Source organism: Euleptes europaea, chromosome 3 (genome assembly GCF_029931775.1).
Source record: "Euleptes europaea isolate rEulEur1 chromosome 3, rEulEur1.hap1, whole genome shotgun sequence".
Taxonomy (NCBI): Eukaryota; Metazoa; Chordata; class Lepidosauria; order Squamata; family Sphaerodactylidae; genus Euleptes; species Euleptes europaea.
This window is the reverse complement of record NC_079314.1, coordinates 90,935,833-90,962,699: the sequence shown is the minus strand read 5'-3', so window position 1 is coordinate 90,962,699 and position 26,867 is coordinate 90,935,833. Positions and strand designations below refer to the sequence as shown.

Below are 26,867 nucleotides of genomic sequence, written 5' to 3'. Positions count from 1 at the left end.
CACAGGTTCTGGGCAATGTTCCGAGCCCAAATCGGATCTGCTTTTATTTTTAATAGCCATTCCCTGCAGCTGCTGTGTGGCTTTGGGGAACCTGAACCCAACTCTTTTAAAAAAGAAAACATCTAGTTTGGCTCTAAGAGAACAGCAATCAGCATGAGGATTCAGACTATCCCTCTGCAGAGTGATGTTGTCATATGGACCGATTCAATATGGCTGACATTCGTCCACCCTGAAGTGCCCCAAGGAACAGAAATATATGAAAAGAAGAACTACACTAACATTTGGACCCTCAGATTCTGTTCCCTCCTTTGCCAGAACTGACCGTGTTCAAGGTCCATGACCCGGTTTTGGAGGGCATCCAGCTCCTTTTCTACCTCTTGCTGCTGGTGGTCGTTGGTGTTGGTGATGGATGAACGTTCTTTTTCCAGAGCCAAAATCTTGGAGAGGATCTGCTCCTCCAGTTCCTCCATCTTGGTGTGGATTGTTTCTTGGGCTGGCACTGGGGCAGAGGTAGCATTTATTCGTGCTGGCACCTCCTGCTATACTCATGGGAAAGACAGTAAATAAAGAGAGGAAAAAAAGAGATGAGATTTTTTAAAATACCACACCAAGAAGCATTTAGGTATAACTGGTTGAATTACCAAGAAAAACTCAGAGAGTTCTCTCAGGATCAGCTAGGACTCAGACCAAGAGCGTACACCTGAGTGGAGTAAGGAGAGCCCTCCCAGGCCTAAGGATAGATCCATCACTAGCCCATGGATTCCTCCCAACCTTGTTTAGCAGGTAATGTTCTTGGATCAGGCCTGAGAAATTGACAACCACTAGACTCTGGGCTTGTTTGTGGGGATCTCTTCAAGTATTGTCTGTCCGGCTTCTTCAGACTCTTTGACTTCCTGCCCCTTTCCTTGTCTGGCAGCTTTCCTGTCTATATGAAAACTCTTCAGACTGCCTGCAACCTCCTTTCCTGCTTTGCCCCTCCTTTAGATGGATTTGTCACCTCAGACTTTGTGCTGTAGTTGACTCACAAGCATAAATGGCTTTTAAATTCATGGACAATAAGTCTCTCAGTGGCCACTAGTCATGGTGACTAAAGGGAACCTCCATGATCAGAGGCAATAAGCCTCTAAAAACCAGTGCTAGAAGACAACATTGGGATAAGGCCTCTATGCCTTGTTGGTTACCTCCAGAATAATTGTTTGGCGACTGTTTGAGACAGGATGCTGGACTGGATGGACCACTGGTCTGATCCAGCAAGGCTCTTCTTATGGTTTCCAGATTGACCCTCATGAGGATTTCTTCCATCTACCTCTGGTCTCAGTGCTGCTGGGACTTGCATTGAAGCCGCCCACATTCTCCCTATGGACCTGGTGCAGGCAGATTCCCTTTTTCAAATGTTTCCTGAATATGCCCAGTAACTGCCATCTTTAAGGACATGTATGATTTTCAGTTCATGCATTACCTACATACAACATGTCTCTAATTTTGCTCTTCATGCCCTTTTTGTTCTCTTGCTATTAAACACGAGGAAAGTCAATACCAGAATGCCATTCTCAAAGGCCGAGTTTCCTGTACGAAACCTGAGTGGTTGTGGATACAAATAGGTTTATTATTTCCTCCTAACCATGCCTGAAGAAGAGCAATAATGTGGGCCTCTTTCCTGCCACTCTGAAGCAAAGACTATCGTTTGGACATAATAGTTCTGTAATCCTCTTAGCTCGGCAGAGAGAGAGGCTCTGTGCTGAGGTCATGTCAGGTATTACACAGCCAAGGCGGGGAGCACCCACAACAAGAGGCAAGCCCTGGGAGCCGTCTCCCACTGTCAACCAATCCGGCCGGGGAGCTTCTGCGTAAGAGCAAATCAAAGTGTTAAAAGGCCACTTGTTTGGTCTCCATTTTCTGATTTCAAGAGCAGAGCCTGGGTACAGACATATAGGATCAGAGGCAGGTTTTTCTGTGTGCTCTGCCATCCCCTGCCTCTAATCCTCATGCAGCATATGGTCAGCTTCTTTGGCCTTTGCTTCAGGTGAGCTGTCCACCTGGTGCGTGACCTTTTTTGTTGTTATTATTTCCCCAAGTACCTTGCATGTTTATCCAACCGAATGTCTGTTGGATGCCTTTTTTTTTGGTGGGGGAGAAGTATTGCTTTTTAATGTTTTTTTAAAAAACTCTCGAAAAACAGCTCTGAGAGTGAGCTGGGGCTTCGGATTTGTAACTGACACAAGAGCCAGCCAATCAGCTCTGTGAAAAAGGCTGTGTTTGCTGCAAAGTGGAAGGCCAGGCTCCCCCCTAAGCTCGGTCCAAGGGAGGAGATGATATGCATGCCCAAAATGTGGTGAATGTGTTTCCGGGGCAAGCTTGCCTCTAAAATTATGTAGATCTGTATGCACTGGAGTATAATGATATTGATGCACAGGCAGTTCTTCAGAGATCAGATTTATCGTTTCAGTGCATCCAGACTCTGCCAAGCCAGACAGACCCTGCGGGACTTCAGGGACAGTAAGGTTAGTGTGGTCTGCATTATTTTCAGAGAAATGCCAGGAAATTTCTAATAAGTGCTATTTGAACATTGAAGTGCAGATTCCAGAATGTGTGAGGATGCCCCCTACACAGCTGCACTCAGCGACTGCCACAGCCTAACACTCTACAACTACATTTTATCAGGGTCCATATTTTCACCAGCCCAAGCTACCTCAATCTGGTCAGATCTCAGAAGCTAAGCAGGGTTAGCCCTGGTTAGAATGTGGATTGGAGACCACCAAGGAATACCAGGGCCTCTGTGCAGAGGAAGGCAATGGCAAACCACTTCTGTTAGCCTCTTGCTTTGAAAGCCCTACTGGGTTGCCATAAGTCGGCTTATTTTGACCAAGCAAAGGGTGAAAAGGAAGCACGCTGGCTGTCCCATGCAAGCCCACAGGAGTGGACTGGGATGCTGGAACAGCCCTGGAGTCACCCATTGCCAACAGTGCTGTAGTCCTGGTCCAAGCTAAGTAGACCTTGTGGTGCTGCCAGCCCTGCAGGGGTCACTTGGCTCAGTTTGCTCCTGGCCACCAGTAAACCTCCAGGGCAGTGGTCCACTGGGAGCTTTCCCACTAAGGCCATTTATGCATGCCTTGGATTTGCCGCTCTCTAGATGCACATTTTCCCCATGCAAATTCTCAAAACTCAAAAAATAAGACTTCTGAGAATTTGGATGGGAAAAATGTGCATTTAGAGAGCAGCAAATACAAGACAAAACCTCCCATGCATAAATGGCCTAAGTTAAAGGGCCAATCTGCTCCTGCAAGTGTTAAGGCAAAGGGCTCTTTAACCTCTTCCTCCCCAATGTGAACTGCAAAACAGTGCTCAGCAGAATCCTCTCTTTATTATGCACCTTTGCTGTTCAAGGCACAGGCAAGGGGCTCTTTAACCCCCCCCCCTGAACAACAGCAGAGGTTTGGCTAGAATTTTCTCCTCTGTCCATTCCCACTGATCAAAGACATCGAGGGTTGCAGTGCATACGGGAAAATTCTGACAGTTTGTCTTTGTCTTTTTTTGTTCTTGCTGTTTACACTAGGGAGGAAGTAGATAAAGAGCCCTCTGTGTTCATGCAGCAGAAATGGAGTTGCACAGTATGGGAGAAGTGGGACCTTGGGGTCAGGGGGCTTGCCGGACAGCCTCTGGGAAGCGATGAACCCTAAGTCTGCCTGCTGCCTCCCCCTAGCACCCAAGCCTTGATGCTGTATCGCGTTAGGCCGAGCTTCATGCAGCCCTTAGAATGGATTCTCGATATTCTCATATCATTTCAAAATCTTGGTGCACTCTGATCTGACTCTAAGGCAGATATTGTATTTTTGTACATTTGGTTATTTATGCATTATGTAATGTATTGAATTTGTTTTGCTTATGACCTGTTGGTCCACAAGCATAAAGAAATGGAATAAAAGGAAAAAAGGACTCTAAGGCAGGAATTCTTGAACATGTCCACAGTACATCAAACAAAAATAGTACATCAAGCCTCGGGCAAAGTTTTGGAAATGCCGGAGAGAAATGTTCTAAATATGCAAGTATCCAGCCCTATCTATTCAGACAGTAGGTTGTACATGGGCTATATTGTGGATGATGAGTCTGTGGCATGAGCGGCAGAAAAAGCACAAACGGCACCTGTTAGTTTGTGGCCATCCTGGAGATGGAGGAGAACCCACATGCCTGGCTATGGCTCATTATGTTGCTGCTTACCTCTCTTGAACACGGCAATGCTGCCTGCTCTTCAGCACCCCAGGGGAGTAAAACAACACCACGCATACGGAGGGCTGCATGTGTTCCTACTAGGCACTTTCTTCTACTTTTGGGCTTGTTCTGTGATACATGCGCCAAAAAGATTGGCCATTCAAATTGCCCTAATTGGGAAGAAGCGTGTCTAGAGGTACTCCATCATCAGGCCTAATCTCACTATTTGGAACCAATTTTTTTTGGGCGGGGGCTATGTCTTTGTGGACATTCTGGCAGTTAGTCAAAACCTGGCTTTTTAGGACGGCTTTCTGTACTGGCTGTACAACAAGCAGAACTGGGTTTTATTTAGAGTTGCCAACCTCCCGGTACTAGCTGGAGATCTTCTATTACAACTGATCTCCAGCCGATAGAGATCAGTTCACCTGGAGAAAATGGCCGCTTTGGCAATTGGACTCTATGGCATCGAAGTCTCTCTCCTCCCCAAACCGTGCCCTCCTCGGGCTCCGCCCCAAAAACCTCCCACTGGTGGTGAAGAGGGACCCGGCAACCCTAATTTTATTAAAATTTCTAGGACTGTGTTTTTACTATTAATAGTTCATTTTGATAATTTGGGTTTTAAACTGTGCATTTTGTTTCATTATTATTTTATTGCCTAAGAGATTTATGCCCTGTCTTCCCCCTGAAAGGGCTCAAGGCAGCTCAGCGTATATTTCAATAAGCAACAATAACATAATTAAACAGCCCACAATTAAAACAGCTAGGAATAATATGACACTGATGTGTCCCCACTCCTCCTCATGAAGCCTGCTGGGTAACCTTGGGCCAGTCACAGTTCTCTCAGATTTCTCTCAGAACTCTCTCTTGCCTTGAAAACCCTACGGGGTCGCCATAAGTCACCACCACCAAGACAGCTCAAATACACAACCTGGCTGTTTGTTTCTCCTTTTCTCTTGGCTTGTGGTTTGCAGCCTGTGGCCCTCTGTATACCATACTGGCAAAGCTACCACCAGCTTGGGACATCCTTGTGGGTGGTTACATGCTTGAGGTGGCCCGTTGGGGGTTATATTATATGCCTTTGTAAATTATATTTTTATGTTCATTTCATTCTCTAAGCTATTTAGAGTCCCTAGGGGAGGAGACAAGCAGGATAAAAATATTCTAAATAAATATATCTGTCCAGGTCTAATCAGTTCACACTAGAGTCTGGCTGAGATAGAAGACTGGCTTGGGGAAGGAAGAAGACCATGGCTTGGCTCCATCAATGCAAAAGTGGAAACATAAATGGACTTAGCACAGTTCTGCTTGCAGAAGATCTTGTGCTTTCCTCTCTATACATTGTCATGCTCTGAAATTGGTCACGCAAGATCTTACATAAGAAGTAACACAAGTGGGGATACAATAAGACTGACCACACAAGCAGCCACCACAATCTTTTTTGTGCATCTCTAGCGCAAGTGGAAATGTTGCGCGGGAACCAACCCTATAGGCAGTGAATGTTTTGTCTCCAGCTCTACCTCCCCCCAAGTCCATTGCAGGGTTGGGCAGGTGTCTGCTGGAGCAGAGGACCCAGCTCTGCCCAATGTGCTGCTCCAGGCTGAGCACAAAGGACCTAAAGAAAACTTTGCCTGAAGAGGCAGAGCCCAGCCATCCTGTCAGGTTGCCAGCAGTGCCTTTCTTCCTTTCCCAGCTGTGTTTTCCAGCACGGGAGGTAACAGGGAGGGCAGTAGGAGGAGATTGTGATCAAGATACAGGGAGGAGAGGAGGGGCTGGGCAGTGAGAAGACAGAGGCCATTCCCTTCCCTACCTTCCCACCCAGGACATTTCATGGGCCATTAGCTAGGAATAATGATGATGCTCAGGGCCAGTCTTAGCCCTTTTGCCACCCTGGGCGGGAGGAGAGAACAGAAGAATAAAAGGCTTGGAGGCCCCGTGCCCTCTGTGACCCTGGGCTGAACTCATTCTTTGTGGCCAAGAACTCCTCTAAAGAAACCGGCCCCATTCATTCAAGCCCACTTGGGTCTTTGGAGGAGGCGCTCTGAGGGCTCTCAAGATGACTTCTGTAGTTGCTCATCTTGTAGCTATTCAGTGTATTTACCTATGGGGTATTATGGGCAGTGGGTGGGTTTTTCTTCTCTGTGATCCAGCAGCCCCATGTCCATCTGAATGCGTTGCTACAGAAACATATGTGAAGCCCCCTTTTCTGTAGCACTGTGGTTGAACTGTTCAAGAAGGCAAAAAGAAAGCAAACGCCTCCCAGTTGGAAAATGATTCACGTCTTCTTCTTTTACAATATCCTTAGGAGCTTCAGGATAGGCATGTGGATCTTTCCTTGGTGAAAATGGCCAACTGGAGATACTTTGGGAACTGTATAAGAGCAGCAAGCACATGTTTCAATCTATATCCTATTTTTAAAAAAAATTTCCAGACTCCATTTAAGATTTAAACATGGGCAAACAGTACTGGGCTCCTTTTTATATCTGTTGCCATCCTTATCTTCCACAAAACTGTATGTTCCTCATCCCAGTTACATTTCTCCCATGTAAAACCTTGTATTTATTTACAATAAAAAATATGTATATACAGCACGGGCTCTCAGTCTAAAGGGACACAAAAGAGCTTCTGCGGTGCTGAGTTCTTGACCTTTAAGGCAGCTTGAGGTGAGGTCATGGCACTTAAGGCCTCTGGATTATCACAGCTTAATTACTCAGAGGAGGCATCTGAGAGTGACCAACTGAGCCACGGGGAAGACGAACAAGCTAGATCAGGACTGACTGACATGAGCAACCATGTTTAACTTTCTCACTTCTCTATCCAGGGGGTCTGTAATGTACATTCCTCAGTCACCACCCTATATTGCTATCGCTGCCTTCCCACCTTCCTATCCTATAAAAGGTGGTTTTACGCCTGCCTTGCTTTCCCAGCAGAACTTTCTAAAGCCCATTTATTGCACCCTGCACAACGAATGGTCTTCAGTGGTCTTAGAAAGGTGTAACTCTGCTTAGGATGACACTGTATGGGTCACAACTATTGTATATTTATTCATGACGATTGCATCCCAGTTTTCTTCCATTATGGAAGTCAAGGTGGCATCTATAGAGTTCTCAAGAGGTCACATATCCAACCATCAGACCTGTATCTGCTTACCTTTTGCAAGGTGGCTGTATCATGAGCCCTCCAGTCAGGCTTTGGGCCCATGTGAAGGTGGTTACATTTGTTTAATTTCTAACATATTTTTCTCCCTTCAAGGCATATTACAAATTCAGAACGGACTTTAAATAGAATGATCATCCACAAAAAGCATCATAAGGTAACATCATTGCTGCAAATGCTGAAGCCATCTGTCACACCATCCCAAATGTTATTTGGAACAGGAAAATCTTCATGCTGCTCCAGAACACTGAGTCATACAAACTTCCCAAGGGAGGAACATACATCCATATGAACATACACATGAAGCTGCCATCTACTGAATCAGACCATTGGTCCATCAAAGTCAGTATTGTCTACTCAGACCGGCAGAGGCTCTCCAGGGTCTTTCCTACTGCCTGTTCCTTTTAACTGGAGATGCCAGGGATTGAACCTGGGACCTTCTGCATGCCAAGTAGATGCTCCACCACTGAGCCATGGCCCTTCCCCTACATGACACTACCACATACCTCCTGAAGAATGCAGTGCGCAGAGCTCCAAATATTCCTTGCGTTGGTAATCTTTCAGTGCCTTTGAGGGGAGGGCCCGAATAGCCATGATGACTACACAATTGAAAGTTGAAATCTTCAGTCTGTTTCCTACCAAAGCACATAAATTATCTGCCACACCAGCAGCAGCCTCCAGATGACTGTAGCACCTTGAGTTTCTGACAAACTGCTAGAGTCATCCACAGAGTTCTTTGTTCGAACTCTTTTCTTTCATTGCCTGCCATCCACTTAATTCTTTCCTACAGCAGCAGCTCGCTTCTTCTTGCAGAAGCAGCTCACTTCTTCTTGCTGTGAGAAGACACTGCCAGAGAAAGGGAGGGGGTAAGTAAGTAATCAGTCAGCAGTGCTGAGAGGGCCAGAAGGAGGCTTTCAACAAGTGGCTGTAGTAACTGGTGGAACCACAACAGTCACAGTCTCCTGAAGTTTCCGCCCATGAACAGAGTCATCCACTAGTAAAGTGAAAGAGCTTCTACCTAAGATCCTAGAGAGCCACTACCAGTTCAAATAGACAGTACTGACCTTCATGGACCAATGGTCTGATTCAGTATAAGGCAGCTTCATATGTTCCATGTGTATTTTTCATGCCAAGACTCACCTTGGATACATGTGAAGTAATAACAAAGAATTAGAGAACTGCACACAAGTCCACTATTCCATCATTCCAGCTGCCTATCACACAAGTAAACCACCCATGAGCAGGTATTTGCACTGATTATAATGGATAAACCAACTCACAGTCCTGGTTGTTAAGAAAGCAAAGGACAATGGTAGCGCACCATCACCCATAGAGTACCTACCCTCTTTGTGCTGAAAGAACAAGCTCTTCAGTCAAGAGTCATATGATACCACTAAATGATCAGATCTTGCTGTGACTAAGAGCCACATTGTTCCTGGACCAATGAGATGTGGGTAAGTTTTGCCTCCAAGCTTCTAGAAACCAGCGAGCACTCAGATAATAGCAGCCCTTTATGATTAATCATTTTTTTTCCAAAATGATGCTAGTTCCACCTTTCACTTCTGTGGGCAACATTTGGCAGGGGACATGCTGTGCATAATAAAAAATGCTTGGATGGGGCCCTTTCCAAGAAGAGATGAATCAACCTAAAAAGGCTTTGGAAGAAATGAAGCCCTGGGGATTTATCTGTCTCATTCCTCTGCAGGGAAAAAAAATAAACTTTTAATGGCAATTACAATAATTGAATCTAGATGTTAACGATGGAAGGGAACCTACTAGGTCATCTTCTCCCTCCTGGCGAGATCTCTCTCTGAATCATTTCCGTTTGTGAGCTACGCTGTTCTAGTTTTAATTTTTCTCGAGTCACGCTGTTCCCTTGGAAGAATATTCCACATTGTGTTTAAACTGGCTAACCAGTAGGGAGCTCTTTCTAGGGCTCAAATCACATGCTCCCATTACATCTGGACATTCCCCACAGGATTTGCGTGTTAGAGAATGGAGCCTGTTCAAATAAAACATGGGCAGAGAATGGAGGTGTTCACATTAAAAAGAGAAAACAGGGAGGACAGGGTGATCAAGGAAAAGATGAGAAGTCGTGTCCCTCACTGGGGGCGGAGGAGGGAAGCGTGAGTTATGGTAGGACCTTTGTGTGTGTGTGTAGCTCCTCAGTGGTGGTGCATGCTGGCGGGGTGGGCCCTTTGTGTGGCTACTGATATTGCCAAAGGACTTTTGAGAGGTTTTTCTGATCTGTTCAGTTGCTCTTGACAAAAGGTGCTACTGTCTGCAGCCCTCTCTGATTGTTCTGGTTCTGGATTAAAATGTCACATCCCTATTTTCATCTGTTAATAGGGGAAAAAAAGAGGTTTCGCTTTTGTCGCTATTAGCGTCAAGACAATCTGGCCTATGTTGAATAATGAAAGGATTTTTAAAATCACTCCTGCCGATTGTCTCTGTAATTTATCTTTTTAAAAATGTTCTCCCTTTTGTTACCCTTTCTAGATGAAAACCCAGCTCCTTGAAAGGACAGCTGCCTTCCCTCTTTCCTTCCTTCCTATGACTCTCTCAGAATTTCTTTTCCACCCCTCTCATTGTTAGGGATTACAGTCCTGACTCTCATGCTGCCAACAAGAGGAACGAGGTGTGTAAAGCCTACACACACCAAGTGTACCTGTTATGCCACCAGAGAGTACTTTCCCTTGTTGATCACTGGCAGGAAGACTACGCCAACTTTTTCTGTTTTCCCTGATAGTAAGGCCAGCTTTATCTATTTGTAGGGTCTTGGATATTTGTAACTTTCATGAAAACCAAGAGAAGGGGCCATATGAGTATTCCACAGATCTGAAGGAAGTTACATTTAATACAACAGAGTAAAGGCCTATTTCAGTTAATCCTGTTTTTCTTTATTTCAGATTCTCTTTTAAATTTTAAGAGGTTCTTCCATTCTGGTACGTTCGTTAATTAGCCTAAACATGCAAAGTCATTCTAATGAACTGGAAAACTGAGGTTGTTGTAAATTTAAATTGACAATTATAAAGGAACAAGTGGGGAGACTGGCTTGGACTTGTGGGGGGCATCTCATTTCCCCCTCCTGCATTATTGCTTCTTTGCTTTATATAGGATTGTCAGCTCTGGGTTGGGAAATTTGGAGGCGGAGCCTGGGGAAGGTGGGGTGAGGGGAGGGGCTTCAATGGGGTATAATGCCATAGAGACCAACTTCCAAAGCAGCCATTTTCTCCAGGGAAACCAATCTCTGTTGGTTTGGGAGATATCTGGCTACAACCTGGAGGTTGGCAACCCTACACCTATAGCCTCTCCACTTTTCCTTATCCCTTCTATCCTTCCCACCTACCAGCCAACCTAACTTTTATCTGTCTGTCTTCAGCTTTCCTTCTTTCCATCCCCCTGGTAGCCTGTCCCTAGGATAACTTTCACTGAGTTGCATGGTGCCAGCTGCTGGGTCAGGCCTAGTTGTGTGGTACCAGCTGGGCTGGACCTAGTTGCAAAGTGGGGAACCATAAGGACTCACAGAAAACACCTTCCTTTCCTTGGATTTCCTTCTCCATAGTATTTCATCTTTTCCTCCTCCTGGTAGCCCCCATATCCTCACCTTTTCCTGCCTCCTTTCTTGCCACTCACCAACAAACCACCTTTTATCTGTACCTGATTTTCACCTCTATTTATTAGTTATTTACTTCATTTATACCCCGTTTTTCTCCACAATGGGAACCCAAAGTAGTTTACATCATTCTCCTCCATTTTATCCTTAAAACATTCCTGTGAGGTAGGTTAGGCTTAGAGTGTGTGACTGGACTAGGGTTGCCAGGTCTCTCCTCTCCATCAGCAAGAGGTTTTTGGAGGTGGGACTAGGGCGATCGCGCATGCAGCCGCACACAACATGATCAAGTCACTTCTGGGTTTATCCCTGGAAGTGCTGCGTCACCGCAGCCAAAGGGGTTTGAGTGCTAAAGAGGCTGTGGCGGTGTGGCACTTCCTGGGGTAAATCTGGAAGTGATGCAGCTGCGCCACACATGGTCCCCGCTCTGGAGTAGCCCAATGGATTGGCGGGCAATTGCCTGCCAAAACCACCCACCTGGCAACCCTAGATTGGTTGAGGCTAAGACTGGTCCAAGGTCACCCAGTGAGCTTCCACAACAGAGTGGGGATTTGAACCTGGGTTCCCCCAGTCTTAGCCTCTATAATCACTACACATTACTGACTCGAGCCTGGGTGAATAATGGAAGTCGCATGGTAGCAAGTCGACTGGTGGTTGCTGCCAGCCTGGCCTTGGCAAGTCATCCCTCAAAGGCCAAAACAGCCCTGGAAATGGTCCTGCCCCCTCCTCTTGCCTTTTACTGACAGAAACCAAGGCTTGAAGCGTGGCAATATTGTTGTGGTTGTTTAGCAACAGCCACTTAGGGCATTAATTTCTTAAAGCTACAGGTGCTACTATTGTCATCTGTGTTTTTAAAGCCCTTTTTTAGATTTCAGATTTTTCTGCAAATCTGGGGCCTTTTTAAGGTTTGCAGAAAGATCTGTTCATGGCACCAGTCTCTGGATTTCAGTATCCATAGATCTGGACATGTTGAGAGTTAAACATATTGGTGCTAAAGAAGGAGACAGTGGGCAGGATATCCACCTGCAAAAAGGTCTACAAGAGAAGATAACTGGCCAAGCTTCATGGAGGGCTTCGATCCAGATAACCCATTATGTGTTGGTTTTTCTTTTTCCCCTCTTCTGACATTTTTTTCTTTGTTTGGGACTCACCTGTTGGTTCTATACTCTTACCTCCCCTTGCGTTCCCAGCTCTGCATTGCACCTAACATCCAAAGCCCACAATTTGGGATCTGTTTGTGAACTGCCATATTATCTCTCTTTATGATGGTCTAAGCAGAAAACTATTGGACAATTCTTTGGTTTAGTAGAACAAATCCTATTAACTGTAGTAAGATGTTGTCACTCAGATGCTAATTCTACAGTCAGTGGAAGGAAGACATGTCTGCAAAGCCAAATAATCAAACCAAGTGCCAAAGGCCATCTTTCCAAGTGTCCAACCTCTTTCTCTAAATCCAAGACAAATTGCCCACACAGCTCACCTAAGTGTGGCCTTCCATTAAGTCAGGGATGGGGAACCTTTTTTTCCGCCAAGGGCCATTTGGATATTTATAACATCATTCACGGGCCATACAAAATTGTCAACTTAAAAATTAGCCGACCAAGCCCCAAGCAGGCAGCTGCCCCAGATGACCCCCCCCGCACAGGCAAGCAGGCAGGCATCCAACCAGTGGCGCACTTGCCCACCTGGTGGCACAGGATGGTCTGTTGCAAGGATGAAATGAGGACACACTGTTTAAGAACTGCCCCCCCCCCCGCATTTTGGCCCTGCCTCCTTTAACCCCTCCATTGTCGCCACTTCTGCCCCCAGTCCTCTTGTAGTACAGAGGGAATACATTTCTCCACGGCCCGGGTGGGAAAGGGTTGGGGAATGTCAGGCCCGGGGCCATTTAAGGCCCGCGAAGTCCTTTGGTCTGGCTCTTCAGGGGTCCTGGCAGATCTCTAGCTCAGAAGGATCTAAGACTGGTGATCCGCCCCCTCCCATGGACAGGAATAGCCTCTATTCAAGGCAGATGAAAGTTTGTTTTGCTGAGAAAAGGAACCTTTCCCCCCCTTGCAGAAGAGTTGATGGACCAAGGGTCTGATTCAGTATAAGGAAGCTTCGTGTGTTCATGTGAACCCTACTTGCAACACTGCACAATAGAAAAGCCTCATAGTTGGCCAGAATACCTGCAGCCTAACATTGCACCATCGAAAGGAGGAAACCAATTCCCACCATGTCAAAGAACATGACGCTCTTACCACTGCTAGATACAGCGGATAGACTATGACTAGGCCTGTGAATGCTGTGCAATGAAACAATCAAAATTGTGCTTGGAATAGGGGGGAATGTTGGGCTCTGTGTAAATTACATGTCTTTTTTCCTGCATCCTTCATTGTGTTCTTGCTTGATTTAGGAAAGGAGCCAGAGTTATGCAACTGTGGCAGGGGGAAATTTTGCTGGCCCCTTTCACCCATCATGAGATTTTACCAGACAACTGCAATCCTATCTTCAGAGCCTTAAGAGCAAGAAACTTTTTTGCACCACCAGTACCAACAGATATACCAACTGGCTTCCATCATCCTGTCTAATGCACTAGTTCTACCCCGATTGGCAATGGCTGTCAGTAAAGGGGTGGGGGGGACAAGTGTTCTTCCTTCTGCCAGCGTGGTGTAGTGGTTAAGAGCGGTGGTTTGGAGTGGTGGACTCTAATCTGGAGATCCGGGTTTGATTCCCCATTCCTCCACATGAGCAGTGGACGCTAATCTGGTGAACTGGGTTGGTTTCCCCACTCCTCAACATGAAGCCAGCTGGGTGACCTGGGGCTAGTCACACTCTCTCAGCCTCACCTATCTCACAGGGTGTCTGTTGTGGGGAGGGGAAGGGGAGGTGATTGTAAGCCGGTTTGATTCTGCCTTAAGTGGTAGAGAAAGTCGGCATATAAAAACCAACTCTTCTTCTTCCTAACGTTGCTAGATGAGATGCTTTTCCTCTGAAAATGCCAGAGACTGAGTGTGCAGCCTTCTGCAGGCAAAACATAGGCCCTTCCTTGGCTTCTGCTGGGTGAATGTGGAGTTCTGGCTATGACCAGGAAAGGCAACCAGGACACGTCGCTGTCAGTGGCCACACCCTTCCTTCTGTAAGGGTAGACTCGCCTGCTGCAGACTGCCGGAAAACTACCCCTGTAGGAGGAGTGGGGACTCTTCTCCCTTTAGATGACAAAGGGACAGCTCCAGCAGCTTCCCTTGTGTTCCCAATGGGCAGCTTGTTAGTAAAGCCGAGCATACTGGGCAAAGGCAAGCAGACTGAGCTCTGCTGTGAAGCCAGCAAAATTGCACAGAGGTTGAGAAATGTTTAGAGGCTGAACTCCCAAAGCGAAGAGAGCGGGATTTTGCACCTTGAGGAGACCTGTGCATGTGACATGTTTTATTCTCTACCCGGCCCTTTCTGTAAATTGCCAAGGAATTGTACCCCTCCAGATCGAATGACTTGAAATCTTTCTTTCTCAGGAGCCAATTATCTTACTAAAAGTAAAAAGGGGTGGGTGGTATTTATCAGAGCTATTTGATGGTGGGGGAGAAAAAAAAAGTTCAATGTGCATATTAAAAAGCTGCTTGGTGAGCTCACCATTTTCCATCTGTTAAAGCGAGGGCGGGGTGCGGGGGCTTGCTAACGTTTCTTGGCGGCCGTCAGGAAGATTGAAATCTGCCAGGTAATATTAATCATGTGAAATGTCAGCGTCTGGAGTGAAAAAAAAGTTAGGGGGGGCTACACTTTTGCAGTGCGTGAGTCTATCCGGGTTTTAAAAATTTATTTATTTCCTTTGTCAAACGGTCACGCACATTTATGTAAGGAGATCAAGAGCCTCTTGTTGCTGAGAAGACATCAGGAAATCCGCCTCCCTCACTGTCCCCCCCCCCAACCTTCAAGACATTTCCATTCACTCACTAAGTTGAAGAGAACCGTCTCAAGCATGCTTTACCCACTTGCAAGGAACATTTGTGGCTTTGTATGGATCACTCTAAGAGCGATGGGATGCATCCTGTTTGACAATCCCCAGACAGCTGAAGTAGTCACTATATGCCAGAGTTGCTAGCGGAGAATGGTAGCTAAGAAAATTTTTAAAAACCCTTCCCAGTTAAAATCTCACCTTAGCTATGAACTCATTAGTGTTGCACCCTCGAGAAGTGGCTGTGAGGGAACCAGCCAAGGCTCGGTAGTAGAGCTTCTGCTTGGCATGCAGAATGTCTCTGGTCAATCCCTGGCCTTTCCTGTTAAAATGGATCTTGTTGTAGGTGCTATGCTAGGCTTCTGTCTGAGTCCCTGGAGAGCCACTGCCTGTCAGAGTAGACAATACTGACCTTGGTCGACCAAAGATCTGACTCAGTAGAAGGCAGCTTCATGTGTATTTATGTGTGTTTTCATTAGCTAGTTTTAGGTAAACCACTCTCTCTTAATCTTAGCCCCAGAGCTGCCATCTGAGGCTAATAATACTGACCTATCTTGCACAGCCTCTTCTAAAGATTCCTTAGACAACGTACATCAATGTACTTTGAACACTGTAAAGTGCTATACACACACACAAAAAACAACAACAAAGTATTATTATTTAGATGGTCTGGAAATCCTCCCACCCATAATCAAGTTCTCTTTATCTAGAAAAGGTCAGGATATCATAAATAGGGAAGGACACTCAGCCAGGGTCTCCTTAAAACACTGCAAAGGTTGGACAGACTTGGTAGACCACAAAAATAATTAATTTGTATTACTGAAAATTACAGAGCATCCAGAATCCTGCATTTAAACGAAACCCTGTAAAAAAGGATTAAAGTGAGTTATGCCTACACACCATGCCTATGGCCATAGATTATCTGAAAAACTAGCCTGGATCCTAGCAACATTGCTACAACCAGTCCACTTTTTTTTATCGATGTGTGATATGGAAGTCCAGGGTATACACAGTAGTTTACTAGCTTCTTCAGGAGCCAAGCCCATAGGAGACTCTGAACCAAGGGACATCCAGGAGGGATTCAGTCTGAGCTCCAGTACCAAACTCTGGCCAGAAGACAGCATTGCAAGAACACCAGCCAGAGCAGACTGAACCTGCAGGGCAAGTTTATTGAATATTTGCTGAATATGTGGTGTAATAGAAGCCTGTGACTATCATCCTAATCTCATAATCAGCACTAAAATGCTACCCACTGTGGGCACGGGCCAGCTGAAGTCAGGCATGATGAACTGGAAGCTCAGCTGAGTGAAGAATGTAAGGTATAAATATAAGGAAGGGAGGAAGGAAGGAAACAATAGGAGCAAATTCTGTTAACCCCACAGGATTTACTTCGGAGTACACACATGTAGGTTTGGGCTGCATGTCCTATTCCATTCTTTCCGCCAGGACTGAACAAACCACAGGGTTGGATCCAGTACAGCATTTCCATGGGAGCAAAGATGTTCACCAGCAGAACATAACTTTTGTGGCTCCAACAAACAGCCCCAAACCCCCCTCCCTAAATCCTGCTCCAGCTGCTTGTCCCCCCCCCCAAGCTGTTTTCAGTATACATAAAGTCAGGGGAAAGAAATATGAATGTAATGTGTAGTGTTGGCCCACCGTGACTAATTCTTGCCAGATTGTGACAAAAATCCAGTTATGTCAGATATAGTTGTGACTACCTTAAACCCCATTGTACTGGGATTGAGATCATCAACACTAAAACATCTACAAGTGAATTAGGATAGAACCTCTTTAGTAAAGTATTTTATAAGCTATCCAAAAATCCTCCTCTGGCACACAGCCACAATACGCTGCAGATTACACTAATAATCTTCTCTGAAATCCTTTCTTGAAATTTCTGCAAAAATCAACAGATGTTCTCTAAACCCATGTCAACATATACATCAAAGGTCTGCGGGCAAAAGCCATCCAAAGTTAAGCTCTTTGAAATCCTGCTAATTTCAATGGAAGATATATTTTTTTTAATCCAATAATAATTACTGATCCTTAAAGCATAACAAATATGAAGATCAACAAGAAACTAAATGATCAAGAAGTAAATGTGTAAAGAGAAAAAACAAAATAGGTATTGGTTCAAATGTTCACTGAAAGGGGGCAAGATGTCTTTGAAAAGATTATATTAGTTCTTTTGCCATTATAATCTAAAGAAACCATCATTGTTCTTGTGAGGATGTTGCCTTTATCCTTGAAAGTGCATGGTCCAAGAAGTTCTTCAAATCAAACCATCTTTATTTCGATACAAGATCAGCTCTCAATAAAATTAAAAGTTAGGTTAAAATAATTAAAAAGGAAAAAAAGATGTATTAATGGTTCTGGGAGAGAGGTTTTGAACAGGAGGAGACAAGATCAGCTATGGGGTAAGATTTCAGTCAGCTGTTTTCGGATCCCCCAAGACCAAAGGCAAAATTTGGTCACTTGGAAGTTCTTAAGAAGGGGCAAAAAGGTGAAGGAATAAATAGTATGGGAGGATTACTTGATAAACAATGTAAGAGATGGACTGTGCGCTCCTAAGCAGAGTTACACCTTTCTAAGCCCGTTAACTTCAATTGACTTGGAAGGGTGTAATTCTGCTTGGGATGGCACTGTGAATATAAGATAGTCCGGGAGACAGATCAAGTCCCCTGTCCCTTTTGGTAACTATTTATCTCATTTTCACCCTGCCCTTTCTCCAAAGGAGTCAGGGTGGCATACATGGTTTTCCTCCTCTCTGTTAAGGATCATTCATATTACAGTCAAAACATTCTAAAAAGATCTGTGTCCTATGTTGTTACATTTAAGAGGATGGGAAAAGCCCTGCTACATAAAACCAAAGATTCATCTAGTCCTCTAGTGGCCAACAAAATACCCTGGCCTGTGAGCATTCCCTCTATTGTTGCTTTCAGCAACTGATATTGAGAAATCCACCTCTTCTGAACATAAAGATTCCGTTTAGCCATTGTGAACCTATTCTCCATGACTTTGTCTAAGGCATGTCATTGTTAAATATGTGATTCATTCACAAGTGATAAATCTAGGAGATTCCTAGTCCGTATTCAATATTTGGAGGAGTATGAACATTCCAAGCTTTAGAATCATCCACTATCAATCCGATCATCAGTAGGAGATAGTTAACCACATGCTGGACTCTCCTATTGAAATGGTTGCTTTTAACTTGACTAGATCATTCCTTTTCACTGTGTCTATTATTCGGAGGATATTAATTTTAAAAATCTGTCTGTTGGTTCTGCTGTGTGGCTTTTGTGTTTCATGGGGAAGGGCCTCCTGCAGCAGCTTCGCTTGTCTGAGCAAAGCCTTCTAAAAGTGCCACCATACAAAGGCTGTGCATTTGCAAGGTTTCTCTGTTGTATCTCTCACCTGATGGAAGGGTCTACCTGAGGAGGTCAAGAAGGCTCCCACAATTCTGTCATTATCCAGAGTGTGTAAAACAACTGACTAGGAGGGCCTTTTTACAAAGAATCATAGTTAATGTCTATGACATTTTAGGCAGCTTTTATTTCTTTGCTAATAGTATGTATTATGTTGCTGCAATGTTGCCCTAATTTTGTAATTCTATTTTGTGGCACTGTATATTCCTTATTTTTTTATTTATATGTATTATACCGTTTTTGGTGTGCTGTTCTAATTTTGTAATGCAGTTTTGTTACACTGGTGGTTGCATGTATTGGACAGCTCTTACTGCACTGTTTTTGATTTGTATAATCCACATAAATGTCAGTGAGAAAGGCGGACTGTAAGTAAAGTAAATACATAAAGCAAACTTATTTTCTGCCATGTAAGCAGAAAAAATACTTCTCGGAATTTCACAAACACACATGAACCCATGAAGCTGCCCTTTACCAAATCAGACCATTGGTCCATCAAGATCAGTATTGTCTACTCAGGCTGGCAGCAGCTCTCCATGGTCACAGGCAGATAACTTTCACAACCTTTTTAAACTGGAGTTGCCCAGGATTGAACCTGGGAACTTCTGCGTGCCAAGCAGATGCTCTAGCACTGAGCCATGGCCCCTTCCCAAATAAGGTCACAGTAAGATTTTTAAATAGTATGTCTCTATAAGCTGCCCTTCCCATTTCTGATTCCTGTCAAATAATAAATAAAATGATATACTCTGTGTGTGTGTATTGCTGATGTCAATTCCAGCTTTGGTTAATTTGTTAGGGGAAAATTTCTGGTTGCAGAGATTGAGTGAAATATAAAATTGAATTCTAGAACATGCAGATTTACAGAGAAATAGTTTTCTGATACTTTGGTTTGCAAATCAGACAGAAATAAACAAGCAGGCTGCAGTTTTTCCCTTGTCTAGTTATTGGCTGAAAGAGATCTGGCTTCATTATATTGAACTTAAATCTCCCTAGCTATTGACTCAGCTGCTTGAGGTTTTATGAACATTCCAGTTGCTCAGGAAATTTCAGTTATTCAGGTGGGCCTAGCCCTATTGTACTATTGGTGGGAGACAGCACTATCTCAATGGTAGTTAATTATTATTGAGGACCAAAGTGGAGTATAACAGAACAATTCTGTACAGAGTTACTCCAGTTTAAGCTTCTTTCAGGGAGCTTAGACTGGAATACTTTTGTTGAGGATTTCACTTTAAGGCATCAGTTAAGCAGGTCTGTGTCCTATTTTATTCAATGGGGCTTACTCCCAGGAAAATGTTCTTAAGAACACAGCCTAAATCTCCTTCTTTCTTACACAACAATAAAGCAGAAACAGGTACCTCAAGGGAAACCTCAGTCACAGCTTTGTGTAAGGTTTGCATTCATCCATTTCTAATCAGACAGGAATCTGGAAAAAGCATTCTAAAATATGTGATAAGAAAATAGAATTCTTCAAAGAAGTGGGGAGGAGTTGCCCTTGGGTTAAGTTTCTGTATGTTTCTGAAATAATCCCTTGCTTCACTTATATGGCATTATATATTAAGATAAAAATACTAGTTATGCAGAGCCAGATGCATCTAGCATTTGTGCATTTCATGTTGGTTTGCAACCTTTAATTTGGAGTGCAGAAACCTCTACTCGAGTAACAACATGTATTAGATTTTAATGGATATCCTCACAGGAACAGGTCTGTAAAGATTTTGTACAGAATGACTGAATCCTGGCCCAAGAACTAATTCTGTCCCTTTTATTACCCTGAGAAGTTGATGGAAGTATTGACAGCTGAAGAGGCTGCTCTGCATGGAAATATACATTTTTAATGGTTCTAGTAACACAGATATGAGACTACGCATGCGGGGAACTAAAGCAATAATTGGTTCAAAGGAAAACTAACAGTTCAATGCTAAGGACATTTTCCTGGCCATAAATTCAATTGAATAACATGTGTAAGATACCAAGTAGAGCTGTTTAGGATTGCTCTTTAACAGTGTCATCCTCAGAACACTTCCTGGGAGTAAGCCCCATTGAATAGACCTGAGTAGAGCCTTGAGTAGACCTGTTTGGCACTGTAAGTAGAATTTATATGCCTTAAACTTGAAATCAGATTTCATAAGATGGTTCCACTATCAGATGCTCTAAATGGGTAACGCATAATATATAGCCTTTTAATAAAAGAGACGAAAGCTCTGTCTCCTCCTAAGAGTTCATTAAAACTTGGCTAGAAATAAAATCTCTAAGGAATGATTTTATATTGCTTGGGAACAAGGGAAGGGTAGAAGAGAAGGATGATGACTAACCACGTGTCTGTTTGCCTTTCAGTCTCCATCTTTCTACCTGCTCATCTGCAGACGTGCCCATTTCTATGCATAATTGATTCCTTTAACACCACTGTTTGTGATCAAGCATGAAGAGATGCCTTATAAGAACACAACACAAATGTACTCACACAAATGAACACACACAAATGTCCTCAGCATGTCAGCCAACTGTTTCCCCTCCATCTCCATATATACAAGCAGTCATTCTCCACCCACCAACTCCAGAGCTAGACACAGTCACATCTTGCCTGGTTAAAGCTGATTATCAGAACATATGACATCTCTGATATAATTACATTTAATTATATGAATTATTAAAGTGCCTTTAAAATGCTCTAGCAATGGGGGAGGGGCATGGGCAAGGAAGTGCAGTGCTGAAGGAGAGAGAAAACCCGCCTGTGAAACTGAGCTTGTGTGTGCCCATCATTTCTGTTTTGCAGCATTTGTCCTGAAGTTAATTTATTTAGCAGGAGGCGGCTGCTACCTGGCCCCTTGTTGTGCTGGAGATGGAATTATGTCCTGCTTATCACAGTTTAGAAACAGACTTGTCAGTCCCTAAGAGCACAGTAACACTTCCCTTTGGGCACAGCTATTGGGGTGGGGGGAGGTAACACACACAAGCCTTAAACAAGACAAATCATGAAGTAGACAATGTGGCAGAAAAGCTGGTTTGTAACAAGTAAAAGGGGGTGGGTTTGGGTTGTTGCTTTATTTTACCTCTATCTTGTCAATCCTGTCCTTCAGCGTCCTGACAGCCTCTTCTAGCTCCTGAATCATGGCAGGCGAATCCCAGGGGAGATCGCCCATGGTATCGTGCCGGGGGACGCCCCAAACCGAGGCACTGTCCTGGAAACTAAGTTCGAGCCCGTTCTCACAGCGGCTGAGCTTGGTGGTCAGCTCCCGGATGGTCTTCTGATCGATGAGGATCTGGTCTTTCTGCTGCTGTGCCGTCTGCCTGAGTTGCTCGGCCGTGCTTTGGAGGAAGAAAAGCTCCTCGCTGGCAGCCGCCCCGGGGCTGTCCCCCTGCGGGCTTCCCTCCGAGGGACACTCTACGGTCAGCGGGGTGCACAGGAAGCGGCTGAAGAGCTGCTGGTGCTGCTGAGGCCTGGCGCTGGCCAGCAGGTCCAGCAACGAGTCTTGGGGGCCTGCGGAGAAGCCCCCGTAGGCGCTCTCTCCAGCACCATGGAGAGCTCCCAGGGGCTTGTCCGAGCCGGCGCCAGCGGCGGGCAGCAGGGCCGCGGCCGCGGCGTTGGAGCCGTTGTCGGGACCTTGGAGAGCTCCAGCATTGCTGGTCGCAGGATGGATGCTCGCGATGATGCAAATGATTGCACCAAGGAAAGCCAGCATCCCTGCGGCCAGGAGCACCACCAGAAACTTCAGGGTGGCAGCTTCCAGGGGGGCCCAGGCCAAGAGAAATCGACACCCCAGCAGTGGGAGGGGAGGGGAAAGGGGGAGGGGGGAAAGCTGCACGAGGTGGGGGGAGAAGAAGCCCCAGGAACCGGAGAGGGAAGGCTGCTTGCAGAAGCCCCGGCTCCCTTCTGCCGCCTGGACCAGGGCTGTTGATTATATCTTGATTGGAGAGAGAGGGCTGGCACGTCACGGGCTCTTCCCCTCTGGGTCCCTCCAGCTCCTTCTCCGTAACCCTTGGCGCGCCGGAAAGGGAGAGGGCGCTTTGGGCTGCCTTGAAGCAGCTGCTCTCCCTTGTCAGTTCCCGCAGGACGGAAGCCCTTTCAAAGAGAAAGGGGAGGAACAGACTTCCTGTTGCATCGACAGGGGATGTCTTTTGCTTTCTTTTCTGAAGGGGCTTCTCCGGGATGGCTGGGATTCGTTTCCATCAAATTCAGGCGGCAAAGGTAGCATCACGGCAATCCAGGAAGTAATGAGCTGATGATGAAAAAGCCCTGTGAGCTCACATTAATTAAAGGTTGGTTTCGTGGTGATGCCTTCTTCTTCAGCTTGTGCTGAGCCCCCCACCCCAACCCCCCCAGCAAATCCTGTACTAAATGGGTAATCATTCTATCATTAACAGTGCTTTCCAGTTTCCTAGGGCATAAGTTGTTGTTGTTGGTGGTGGTGGAAAGTGCCATCAGATCGTAGCAGACTTATGGCAACCTTGTAGGGTTTTCAAGGCAAAGAGATACACAGAGATGGTATGCCATTGCCTGCCTCTGCATAGCAACCCTGGACTTTCTTTGGTGGTCTCCCATCCAAATAGTAACAAGAGCTGACCATGCTTAGCTTCTGAGATCTGATCAGATTGGGCTGCCTGGGCCATCCAGATCAGGACAGAAGTTAGGCTGTGATATTCCCGAATCCTCCTACTGAATCCCTTCTTTAAAACTAGTGTTACAACGACTACCATACTTTCCAGTCTTCCACTGAAGAGGCTGATTTTAGCAATAATTTAATGTTTTAGTTAAACAACTGTCCTATTCAGGTTCTTGAAAAATTCTTGGGCGAATGCCATTTGAGGCCAGTGACATGTTCCCTGTTAGCTGGTCTATTCCTTTTTCAATTTTCAAATGTGTCACTTGTCTCACAGTTCTTCACTAAGTGCAGTAAGAAGAGATTCAGAGATGAATCTCTCTCCAACATCTTCTGCAGTGATGAAGTGTTGCAATTAATTCAGCTTCTATTCAATTCCTCTTGTCTCATGAGTGCTACTTTTACATCGTTATTTAATGGTCCAGCTTACATCTCTGGCTGATATTCTGTTCTGGATGTACTTTGATTTTATTATCTATTACATATTTTTCCAGTCTGTTGTTCATATTCTTGTCTTCGTTTTTACCAGAGAGTTCTCAGAGTTGGTGCTTTCAAACTTATTTTCCTGTAGGTAAGACTATCACTTTTGAAAGGCTCTGTCCTGCTAATTAATTATGCTGACATCCTTTTGAACTTGTTTGTGCCCTTTCTCCTAAATTGTGGTATACATTTTATTAGATTAGGGTCTCAAATGGGGTCTTTCACATCACCTGATCCTTTTAAATGGAGATGCCAGGGATGGAACCTGGGACCTTCTGCATGCCAAGCAGATAAAATGGTTCTGAACTGGACCCTCTTCAGCTCTTTAGAAACAGAGCAAGTTCTCTCCAAGGGCATTTGTACTAACAAAAACATCTCCCTATCTACCCTTTTCCCATTTCATTATAAATTGAGCCCATAAATCAGATAAGATGTTAGGAAATTCATGATCCAATTGCTCATTAAAAAAAAGTTTCAAAACAGCTGGAATGGGATTCTAAATAGGACTTGGGAAGTTGTGGAAGCTTCCCTCTTTTCCAGCACTGTTTTCTCCCCCATATAAATCATACACACCTGAAATTCACATTTACCCCTCCAGGAAATATGCACAGGTTTCAAATATTATAATTTAAAGACTTCCTCATTACAGAACACTTACATTGCCGTGATTTTTTAAAGCTGAAAGTGTAGGGCAAAAATGTTTTAAATAAATTTAATAGTAGAAATCTTACAAAGATTATGAAGCCAACATCCAGCCATCGCATGCCCCAAGGCAATTTGTTCTCTTCTTCAGTTTCACCCATTTTGTCTTACCGCAGCTAAAGGAAATAATAATTCCACTTTAGAACAGCTGCGTTGAGTCACTTTTCTTCCTTCTTCCAATATTTTAATGCAATTGGTCTCCTAAGTATTTTACCCATTTCATGACAAAAATAATGCACAAGGGCACAGCCTGAGTGGACTTGCATTACAGTTTCATGCCATGCTCTGATTGCTGGACCACACAGCTAGATCAGTCAGCATACAATGAACAGAATCTTTAAAAAACATACTGAACCCATCATGAGATATTTGCTGATGAGGATGTGCAGTGAAACAATCATATGACCCCCATCACTGTGTACCTGCCTGCCAGGTCCCCACCTCACCCCGGAGAACTGGCTATCCCTCGCTATCTTTGCCTTCTGCCACAGGGTGAACTCTTCGGTTTTGTCTGGCATTCCCTTATTGACCCTCCTTGTTTTGTTTTGAATTGCTGGTTATAACATATGCACTATTGTTAAAGCTGATTGCATTTTTTTAAATTGTTCACCCTCTTGAAGGCCTAATTGGGTGTAAAGGCAGGATACAAATGCTTTAAATAAATAAATCTACACTGCTTCCACCTTGGCTTCCAGACTGAAACACTTCTTTTTGGAGATTCCGCAGAATGTCATGTTGTACTGTTCTCAGGTTCTCCCCAATGTCAATATGTTCTTCTCCAACCCTGCTTTATTCCAGTCTTTTTGGAATACAGTCGAGGCACATTCATACACCAACATGGGAGGGGCCATGGCTCAGTGGCAGAGCATCTGTTTTGCATGCAGAAGGTCCCAGGCTCAATCCCTGGCATCTCCAGTTAAAGGGACTAGGCAAGTAGGTGATTTGAAAGACCTCTGCCTGAGACCCTGGAGAGCCACTGCCAGTCTAAGTAGACAATACTGACTTTGATGGACCAAGGGTCTGATTCAGTATAAGGCAGCTTCATGTGTTCGATTCATGTGTTCAACTGGAAGAAATTATATGCATTTTCCTGCCCTGTAAAGGTACTGCCCTCACTGTTGACATTTCCTCACCATCAACCCCTTGAGGGAGCTATTTCCTCAGCTTTTTTTCCTGCCCTGTCACCAGAGGGGTTATTTGAGGTTTTTTTAGAGCATGATAGTGGTTAAGAGTGGGGGACTCTAATCTAGAGAATTGGGTTTGATTCCCCGCTCCTCCATATGAAGCCTGCTGTGTGACATTGGGCCAGTCACAGTTCTCTACAAACTCTCTCAGCCCACCCAGAGGCAGGCAATGGCAAACCACTTCTGAATGTCTCTTGCCTTGAAAACCCTATGGGGTCGTCCTACATCAGCTGGGCCTTTACAGTACACACACAGAAAATGATCTACTACTATAATGGTTCTATTAAAATTTGAAATAGATTAGGGACAATATTAGCATATCTATTTCTAGTTTTAAAAGAAGCATTAAAGTACTATATAGCATGCATGACACAGTAGCTGTTTAGAATCCCTGTGTGACCCTTTTCTGTTAACTCCGTTCCTTTCTTTTTGCTGGCTTACCCAGGTTTGAAAAGAATGAATCAATCCTTCATCTCCCTGCCATAGCTTATAAGAATACTGCAGAGTATAATGGTTTAAAAAGGCTTGTTTATGAAGGCTTGTACTTGTTCAGTGTGGGTTATTTATGGAAAACGTTGGACCATCCCCTTCAGCAGATGGCTGAAAACCTTTTATAAATCACGAAAAAATATGGCAGAGTACATGTGTTGCATGCTGAAGGATCAGATTCAGTCATCACCAGCTTGAGCTAAAGGATCTCGGGTAAGAGGTGTTTGGAGAGACCCCGGGGAGTTGCTGGTAGCAAGGTAGGCAAAACAGAGCCAGCGGTCTCTCACAGAAAAATGTATTTCTTTCTGGTATCTTTGCTGCTCGATAATTTGAAATGTATACAAACGACACAGTGCAATTTAAAAACCTCCAGTTCAAGCAATGCTATCTGTGTGCTGTGGTTACATAGCAAGGGTTTATCTGTGAATGTGTGTTTAAAGAGCTTTCTTGGTGACTGTCACACAATTGTGGAACTCATTGTTAGTCTAAGGTCATAGGTAGCTGTAAGTAAATCTAGACCTGGATTGTTTACTCTGCAGCCCAGCTCCCTGAAGTCAGTTGCTGGAGCCTGACGTGGAGAAGGTAATGTTGTAACCATGAGGGCAAAAAAAGAGTAAGGCATCCCCTCTCCCCCTAATAACCAGGAATGTAAGTATGTGTATCCCATATCTCCCTAAAGAGATCCAAAGTGATTTCAACAAAAAGACGTTGTAAGCATAAACCAAGAATCAACAAAACAGTAGCAGACCAGCAAACTACATCTTAGTCTGCCTCCTCCAAATGGGATGTGAGCCAAAGCCAAAAGGCCAAGAGCCTCTGGCCACGCCCAAGCTTTATACGTACTTGAACAGGAAGGAAGGGGACAAATCTTCAGCAAAATGGTGCTGCTGGTAAAGATGTTTCTTCACTCTATCCTTCCATGTTCTGGGTTTCAGAAGTGAACTCCTCTCCTAACTGAAGGAAGCATCAGAGAATAGTTCAGAGCTAATTAGCAGTGTTTGAATCTGAACGTAAGAAAGGCCCTGCTGGATCAGACCAAGGCCCATCAAGTCCAGCAGTCTGTTCACACAGTGGCCAACCAGGTGCCTC

The 26,867-nt window shown here is 44.6% G+C and overlaps 1 protein-coding gene across 2 annotated transcripts in view; it reads right to left on the bottom strand.

Annotated features, from left to right (window-relative positions):
- Positions 1-22,131, bottom strand: part of NPTXR (neuronal pentraxin receptor) — a 28,246-nt gene extending 6,115 nt beyond the window's left edge. Inside the window, exons 1-2 of one of the 2 annotated variants that reach the window (XM_056846456.1) lie at positions 21,376-22,131; positions 323-539 (exon numbers count right to left, since the gene is read on the bottom strand). In XM_056846456.1, coding sequence (XP_056702434.1) covers positions 323-539; positions 21,376-22,005 — 847 coding nt within the window. In that variant the 5' untranslated portion in view covers positions 22,006-22,131. The remainder of the gene's footprint in view (positions 1-322; positions 540-21,375) is intronic. The other variant, XM_056846455.1, reaches the window with a different exon arrangement.
- Positions 22,132-26,867: the final 4,736 nt, after the last annotated feature.